Source organism: Ornithodoros turicata, chromosome 5, assembly GCF_037126465.1.
Source record: "Ornithodoros turicata isolate Travis chromosome 5, ASM3712646v1, whole genome shotgun sequence".
NCBI classification, from domain to species: Eukaryota; Metazoa; Arthropoda; class Arachnida; order Ixodida; family Argasidae; genus Ornithodoros; species Ornithodoros turicata.
In genome coordinates, this window is record NC_088205.1 from 68,074,428 (window position 1) to 68,083,896 (window position 9,469).

The 9,469-nt window shown below is 45.6% G+C and overlaps 1 protein-coding gene across 1 annotated transcript; it reads left to right on the top strand.

The window, feature by feature from the left end:
* The first annotated feature begins 3,234 nt into the window (after positions 1 to 3,234).
* Positions 3,235 to 9,119, top strand: LOC135396158 (dehydrodolichyl diphosphate synthase complex subunit DHDDS-like). Its single transcript, XM_064627187.1, has 6 exons — positions 3,235 to 3,650; positions 3,741 to 3,883; positions 4,040 to 4,156; positions 5,182 to 5,283; positions 6,248 to 6,470; positions 8,857 to 9,119. Exons 1-6 carry the CDS (start codon positions 3,462 to 3,464, stop codon positions 8,986 to 8,988), a joined length of 906 nt encoding a protein of 301 aa, XP_064483257.1. The 5' UTR covers positions 3,235 to 3,461; the 3' UTR covers positions 8,989 to 9,119.
* The last annotated feature ends 350 nt before the right edge of the window (positions 9,120 to 9,469 follow it).

Here is a 9,469-nt window from a genome sequence, read left to right on the forward strand (position 1 = left end):
ATCAAGGAAGTACGGGGAAGCAGCAGCGGCAAAGGCGAAAATTAGCACACGAAAAACGGAGAGTGTGTGATTGGTATCGTTACCTTACTGGTCAAGACAACGTCGGTCTCGCCAGCTAACGCTGTGAAGAAAGTTCGGCGTGTCAAATATTTTGGCTCGACGCTTCTCTTACAACGCCAAAATATCCGCTACTATTTCCGTCGCACGCCACCGATGGCCAGGAGTCAGGTCAGGAGTTATTGTTAGGTTAGGTTAGGTTGGGTTGGGTTGAGTTGGGTTGGGTTGGGTTGGGTTGGATTGGGTTAGGAGTTATTGTGCCACACCGGTACGTGCGTAGGGAAAGACATAAAGCAAACCTATTCCACAGGTATACGTTGTAGCGTTTTTAATTCGTGCATGTAACTAATTATTTTATGTACGATCCTTTTGTTTTACAGGCGGTCCAACACCAGTACTGCAAAGAAACAGCTCCTCTTAATGAATGCACGCTAGAACAGTTTCTTCGACAAAGAATGTTTCTGGGACAAGTCGCGGCACACCGTGCCACCTACATGCACGCAGCTGCAAAGGACCACTGAAATTTGCAGACAGTTTATGCTTTCTGACCGTGAAAGCGTCAACACACAGAATACGTGCACCGCTGCTTTAATGCTGCAATCGAACAGGAAATATGTGGCCCTTCATGCCACAGTTCGAGACCATGTCTCTTGACAAATTCGAGGGAAGTTTATAAAAATTTGGAAAGTTTTGCTTCTGTTCTGCGCTATGCATTGTTATTGGACTAGCTCCTGTGGTCGAAATGAGAAATATATGAGAAGCTAGGAGAAGCCTGATAACCAATAGGGACCACAGAGAACCGTGAGAACCACCGTTTTGTTTATTTTCAGTTTATTTTTCCTTCTTTTAGTTTATTTTTCAGTTTCTTTTTCGGAATAGAAGCTGGCAATAGCCTGGTTGACATTGCCTTTTTCTTTCACTCTATTAAACATATCCCCCCCTCCCGTGCAGAAATCCACTGAGATTACGACAGCGGCCATTGATTTGCCAGGGACTCATCGCTCACGAGCTCTGGTACATCATGGTCATCGTCTTGAAGTACGACGCTCTGCTGCATGACGTCCATCCTGTGTTGGATCGCCAACGTAGCCAGGGACACACTGACAGCTTGCCCTTTCATCCTGAAATGCATGTTGTTGAGCATGAAATTCAAAACGAAATGAAATATGACGTCACTTCGGATTGTAATATGTTTCACCAGGGTGTGATCAGTGGCGTAGCCAGACCGCCAAGGTAGGGGGGGGCTCGATACGAAAACTTGCCCCCCTCCCCCCCGCTGATCCTGGGTGAAACAACACACAATACTTGTGCACACCTCAAAATGCGGTAATTGATTTGGGCGTTCACAATACGATTACACAGTGATGTCCATGAGGCGGTGTCACGAGATGGGAAGAATTTTGAAAAGCTCATACTTTGAAAACCACTCAAGAGTGCCGATTAGATAGACGACATGAACTGTAAGAACTTTCGCGATCGTCACACTGCCCCCCCCCCCCACATATATATTATTTTCTCCTTGGATTTGCGCGATTTGCGTAGGTCCGTCGCGGCAGGTAGGGGGGGCTCGAGCCCCCCCTAGCCCCCCCGTGGCTACGCCACTGGGTGTGATACTGCACAGTGATCATCGTAGTTAAAAGAGTTGACTGTCAGTTTGTTTTGAATTCTGCACGAGGAAAACACCTGAAGTGGTGCAGAAGTAGCACTGCACTACCAGCTGTGTTGCACTACCACTGGACTACCAGTTGCTGTCTGCCATCCGGTCTTTGGCTGCTTACGCTTCACTATGTGTACCAGATACCAACTGCCCCATCTGCCGTACTACTGCGGTGCTGCAGAGGTACACAACGTACATACATGAAGTACATGCTGCCTCGATGGTGAGTCCAACCGGTAAAACCCGAGACAGGGAAAGAAGGACAGAGACGACATATTCTTCAACACAGCTGGACATTTATCGTGTATTCACACGAGCGAAATCTTCACGGAAGATTCTAGTGGAAGAAAAAACGGAAACACTGCTCAATGAGCCGAAGTTCCGTCCCGTGTTATGTTGAGCGTCCACACGGTGCCGGAATATCGGGAGTGGCGTACTGCGCACTTTAGCAGACGACACTTAGCAGACGACACCTAGCAGACGACACCGTCAGCGTCTTTTCCTGTCGTCTGCTACGGAATATCTTGCGGCTGTGTCGCAGCATATTCCCCACGGTTAGCAGTGCACGTGAAGACATGACGCTGAGGGCTCGCGATCACGTGACAGCAGAAAGCTATGACGTGTTTCGCATGTTCCGCTGTAGTATTCCAGGGAATGTCGCCCGTGTGAACACACATTTAATCACAGAAATGGCGTACAATCCCAACAATCTCTGGATAGGTGGAAACTGGAAAGGGAGAAACAGAAGAAACATTGACACAATTCCCCATCGACGTTATCTACCCAAACACAACCTGAAACTACACCTGACACCTACCTGAAACTCCAGACGGCTGAGAGCAGACTCACGTTTACTACAGCCCAATTAGATTATTCCGCTGCGTCATCTAAATATGATTGGGTTAACATAACGCCGAAGCACATGGTTACCCAAACATGAACTGTACACGCACATGTGAATTTCTTAAATGTATGCGGTATAAAAGCTGTTGTGTGACTTCCTTCTCCTCGCGCGTGCGGACACTGGGCGTGCGTCCTACACAGTGACGTCCTTCAAATGATGTTGAGGAGGATAGGAAAGAGCAACGGATGACTTCAGAACTTTCTTTCTTGTACACTTTCATTCTGGGTTCCCTTCCTCCTGTCTTTTGGAGCAAGTGTTCTCTGGAAACAAGCTCCGCCTCTGAAGAGCCAAAGGCAATACAATTTGTAGCCGAAGGTAGTGTCATAATTTCTTTCGCATATCCTCAACGTCACCAGCGTGATGCTGTAAGGAAAACTCATCATCAAGGTCGCGTAAGACAAACAATTTAGCAACTTTGAAATAAGTAAGCAGAACACACGGACACAAAAAGCACGAGGAAGCAATTATTATTCAAAGACTATTATTCCAAGTCCAGGAGACAGTGGAGAGGACATTTCAATACACGAAGGGCAAGACTAGATGATTTGACTGTTCGACCTGTCACGTGATGATGACGGTAATCTGCTCACAGTTAAGAATCACAACGTCGCTGATATTTCCTTTAGACGTTTTAAATGTTTCTCATCGCGTAACACGAAGGAAGAGTGGCAAGTGGCAGTGACCAGCGTTCGATGGGATTTGTTCGTTATAACAGTGGTTACAGCATGTGAAAGGCTAGTATTTGAAGTGCTGCGAACGTAATCAAAGGAATTCTTGGCATCATTGTTCTTTATCGTCGAATCTAAGTGACGTGCGTACGATAGTGACGAAGCGTCTCCAAGGATGCAACACCGGACGGACGCTCATGAAGTTATACTGCCTTGGTATGAAAGACTTCTCCTCTGGCTACTAAGCCTCGGGCCGACACCACGGAACCTGGCCATTATTCCTGACGGCAACAGACGATACGCCAAAAAAGTGGGTTTATCCGTCAACGACGGGCACGTGGCAGGACGACGAAGCCTCCAGACTGTAAGCCATATTAGCATACCGAGTGTGTTGCCGGTCGTGCGGAACTGTGTGACGGTCGAATTTAGTATAGCACTTGTTCATGGTACGCAGATGGTAGCATGGGCAGAAATGCTAGGAGCGAAAGACGTCACCATTTACACCTTCAGCACGCATAACTTTAAGCGGCCCAAGGACGAAGTCGGTGGTATATTTGAAGAGATCCAGGCGTTGTCCTGGGATATCATCAATAATCCGTAAGTCAAACGATCGCAGCGAACATATCTTCTCAGCCTTCCTCCGGAATCGAATTTCAGCCTTAAACTTCACCGACTTAGTGAATAATTTACTGATTCGAGTACCCTTTTCACTTTATTACCCCACCCTTTTCACTTTTCTCATTGTCTGTCTAGGCACGTTGCTGACAAGAAGGGTGCCAGGACAAGGTGTGTAGGTGACCTAGATCAGCTGCCAAGAGATGTTCAAAGGACCCTTGCAAAACTTGATTTGATCACATCGTCTAATACAGAGTAAGAATTCACAACTTTGAATATTCGTAGAGGATAGCAATGTAAATAATCCGTGCTGCGTGCCGCCGGAAATACTATACGACTACGTCACCGGGAATCATATTTTCGCCGTACATTAGGACACTCTAAACATGCGACAAATAAAAAAAAGAAGAAAAAGAAATAAGTATGGAAAGTGACTGTGCTGAAGCTCAAACACACAACACACTACGATCGGATGTCGTATATACGGCTATTTTTTTTGAATCTTGAACCTGGACCTTTAGTGTGTTCTTCGTCCGCTGTATGTCGTTGTGTTATTTGTCTAATTGGCCCCCGGACTCTATAGGAAAGGAAATGCTGCCGTCTGCTCGAGTCCACCGGCCCGCTTGCCTATCCTCCTGCTATGTTCAACATGCCATGTTCCGATTGCTCGTGCAAAAACAGCTGTTCTTCCCCTCTTTTCTTCCATCGGAAAAAACTGCCTAAAAGTTTCCAATTCAAAAAAAAAAAAAAGAGACAAGTTCTTGCAAAACATAATACGTAAATCAATTCAAACTTGCCTAGCTTTGTCGTTCTACTCAGTTATTGCGCTGGTTCTTATGACATGAGTTGGTATGGTATGTCCTAATATTTTGCGTTTTTGAGTGAGACCAAATAAAAGCTGCTCCATTGTTTATTCATGTGGCAAACGCTTGTACTGTGATAAGCTTTGTTTCTTTCAATTATTCCAAAAAATAAAGTCTGATATGCAGTCCTTCTATTACAGCTTTCCGAAATTGTCGGTAATTTTGCACCTCTACGTCACCATTTTATGCGTTTGCTAGGTCAAACTATCGTGGTAATGGTTACAGTGACTCAAACTTTCGTTACTTCCCAACGTCAAAGAAAAAAAAAAAAAAGTCAGCTCTGTCAATTTTGCACCTCTAGGTATCACGGACATTCATCATATGTAAATGTGCATTCCATAGGCGCTTAGAAATCAGCATTTAAGTTCCAGTAGGCATATGTTGCTGCAATGACGAAGCCGGTGTGGTTTGTTTCAGGCACACATCAAACTACTGCATCGCTTACTCTGCTCGACATCAGCTAACGCGCATAACAAAGACGATGGCCCAAGCAGTGAAAGAAGGACTCCTGCGTCCCGAGTAAGTCCTAAACCCTCATCTAACCCTGACAGGCCGTACATATTGCATGAAGGATTGACATTGTGTACAGCCTAAAGGTGCGCCCTGACTGTGCCGACAGGCAAGGCAGATCGACAGAGCGAGGACGGCACTCCGCAACAAAATCACCACAAAGGTTGTGGTATCCCCGTAACCTTTGGGATGTCAGGAACATGTGTACGAAATATGTCGTTCCAAAACACTGGGCAGATTTTATTCAAACGAATTTATTACGAAGCGAGCACTTCGCCTCTGTGAAGCGAGAGGGCACTGAAAGCAACACACTGCTGACATCATCCGGCATCCGACAAGGTTTCGAAGCAGATGACAATGCTGGGTTTTCCGTTTCTCTTCGCATTTCGGTTTCGGTTTGCTATTGTCATCATTTACGAATGAATTACTTGCGTAAAATGAATGCGAATGTTGCATTCGGTGTCGAAGGGGTGGTTCGTGTTTGGTAGATGCCCACCTAATTCTTTTTGAATCCCAGCGGAGTCTCCCGCACGGGCACGGGTGGACCGGTCGGTATTGCTTTATGGCTGACCGTGACATTTCTGGACATAACAGAGGACATGGGAGAGTCACACGATGATATTTTTGCACACGAAAAATAGTTTGTTTGGGAAGGTGACATCTTTAATACATTTCTGAACAAGAGAAGCACGAAAACGTAGGGGCACATTTCGAAAGGGAGACTATTGGCCTTCAGGTCAAACGCGCGTCCCTGTGTCCCAAAACAAAAACAAGGCAGCACCGCATTCACCAAGCTCACCACCAGCTCCCGCTGCCCAGACGTCGAAAAGCCAGTATTGACCACCCAATTCATTACCTCTATATGTCTTAATTCATTACAAGAATTCGAGGCACAGCTTGACATCACGTATTATTTACTACTATATATAAAGACTATTGTATGAATATACTATATGAATATACTTGGATGCAGTGACATCACTCCGGGCCTTGTGGAAAAGAGCTTGGCTGTGGAAGAAAGTCCAGAAATAGAGGTCCTTTATCGGACATCGGGCGAGACGAGGCTCAGCGACTTCCTACTGTGGCAAAGCAGCTACGCCATGCTTTACTTCGAACAGAAGACGCTACCGGAAGTCAGTTTTTGGGATTTCGTGAAAGGAGTTCTTTACTACCAAGTTCGAGCACAAGCGCTAAAGGTAACGGCGAAGCAACATGACAAGGCCTGCTGGAGATTGTGATTGTGTGACCGTGTGTGTGATTTTTCAGTTTTAGTTTTGTGTGTTTTTGTTCTTCATTTTTCTTTCCTGTCCTTTTCTTCATTCTCTTTTCATTCTTTCCTTTCCCTTTTCTTCTTTTTCACGGTAAAAAATATTTAAGGTGCCACTACGCATTACATCCCTTATCTTCAGTATCCTATCGAATTTATGCGATAGCAATCGACTACCATAGCTGCGAACAATTAGCCGAGGTGGTGGTGGTGGTGGTGGTGATGTTGAAAGGGCTTGCCGTTGTCGGCCTCACGTATGTGGGCAACGTCACGACTGACGCCCTGGGGAAATGTGCGTCCTGGGCCGACTTCTAGGGGAACTGTGCCGACATATGTCTGAAAGCGTCTGAGGAAAACCCAGGAAAAACCCCAGACAGCACAGCCGGCACCGGGATTCGAACCCGGGTACCTCCCAGTCTCGACGTGGGAGGTGGGCTACAAACATGTACGACAGAAACCACCAATCACAAACACCCAGAATCAACTAAATCAAACAACTGAGGACCTGTTTCCTGGCGTCAGCACCCTTTTCCCCGAGGTGTTTGATTTACCATAACTGCGTTCACATGGTCGGATGCGTCGACTAAAGGCCCCATTCGACTAATCGTTAAAGTCGACTGACGACGGTCCGCATGACAGTCGACGTCACGGGTAACATTGTCCTGATGGGACAGGTCTCCTTTCTGGAGCGTACCGCGTCGTATGGCGTCCCAGAAACGATGAATCAGGGTCGCATAGCAGTGGGGACATGTAATTTCGTTCATGACTTATTGCTCATCCGCTACAATGCTGTACTTTTACATAAAAGGGAGAGACAGAGGAAAGAAATAACCTTTGCTCAGATGTGAGAACATCCCGAGTTCGCAATGAACGTTACATAACAATTTCTGAAACGTTTCACATCTTGAACAAGGTAAACAGGTTTAGAGAAATGTTAATGCGTTAAGGCTCTTGAACTTTTGGACTTGGACTCCACCAAGAAGTTTCTGCCGTCTATGTTAAAAGTTCTTTTTTTTTTTGTGTGTGTGTGTGTGAAAACAATATACTTCAACGGGACAATCTCCCTTGTCCTCTCTTGTTCGAGAAATACCTTTTCACATGACTTATCTGAGTTTCTTTCGGCATGATCGTTACTGGTACTTGCTTTTGATATATATATATATATATAGATACTCATGGAACGATGCGACAGCACCAGAGGACACGTGTTTCGCCGTGTTTGCGGCTCGTCAGCCCTGGGTAGCTGCGCATCGTTCGGGATTGGCAAACCAGGGGTCACTCAGCGAGCGATATACACCTGGGAGGGTGACTGAGCACTCCTCAATGCCACAGTGCAAGCCAGTGAATTATAAAGAGAGGAAAAAGCCATTAAAAAATAAGAAAAATGACGCTAGATGTGTTTGAAATTCAAACTTACAGATTAAGATGGCTTCTATGGCTGCACGTAGAAAAACAGATACTCATGGAACGATGCTACAGCACCAGAGGACACGTGTTTCGCCGTGTTTGCGGCTCGTCAGCCCTGGGTAGCTGCGCATCGTTCGGGATTGGCAAACCAGGGGTCACTCAGCGAGCGATATACACCTGGGAGGGTGACTGAGCACTCCTCAATGCCACAGTGCAAGCCAGTGAATTATAAAGAGAGGAAAAAGCCATTTTAAAATAAGAAAAATTACGCTAGATGTGTTTGAAATTCAAACTTACACATTAAGATGGCTTCTTTGGCTGCACGTAGAAAAACAGATACTCATGGAGCGATGCGACAGCACCAGAGGACACGTGTTTCGCCGTGTTTGCGGCTCGTCAGCCCTGGGTAGCTGCGCATCGTTCGGGATTGGCAAACCAGGGGTCACTCAGCGAGCGATATACACCTGGGAGGGTGACTGAGCACTCCTCAATGCCACAGTGCCAGCCAGTGAATTATAAAGAGAGGAAAAAGCCATTAAAAAATAAGAAAAATGACGCTAGATGTGTTTGAAATTCAAACTTACAGATTAAGATGGCTTCTATGGCTGCACGTAGAAAAACAGATACTCATGGAACGATGCGACAGCACCAGAGGACACGTGTTTCGCCGTGTTTGCGGCTCGTCAGCCCTGGGTAGCTGCGCATCGTTCGGGATTGGCAAACCAGGGGTCACTCAGGGTAACTGAGCACTCCTCAATGCCACAGTGCAAACACGGCGAAACACGTGTCCTCTGGTGCTGTCGCATCGTTCCATGAGTATCTGCTTTTCTACGTTCCTCTGCAACTGTACTTCTGCACTGCTAGGTGTGGCTGGTCTGATTTCTGATGGTACTTGACTGTCTTTACAGGACATTCGACAGAAGCATTACAAAGAACTTGAAGAGTGCAGCGCAGAACAGATACTTCGGCAGAGGACGTTCCTTCTGCAAATGGAGGCAGATCGCGTTGGATACTTAAGAAGGCTCGCGGCTGATGAATGACACTTGTTTATCCTGTTCATTGTACCAGAGCTATCTTTGAAAATTTTCCATTTTTCTCATTGACTGCAGCAGACTGCCCAGAAAGAATACATAGAATAACATATGCTAATAAAATGTCCATCTCAAATGAACTTGTTAAAGTTGTTACGAACTTTTACTTGAACCATGAATAATTATGAATTGAATTAAGCGTTCCAAAGATACGATTCCTTCTCTTTGGTTGTGAGCAATGATTATATTTTTCCTGATAGTCAGATGTTTATTGAAGCGGCGCCTTAACCAGTTTCCTTTTCCCCGCATGTTAATTAACTTCACATATATTTATATGTATATATATATTATTCTGCGTACGCTTCGCGATGTTGAAACACTGTGTACTGTAATTCATTAATTTTCGAAGTATTAGTTTATTTTCTGTGTGTCTTGTGATGCATGTTGAACTGATGACATTGTATGAACATTATGTAAAAAGTTCCGCTCC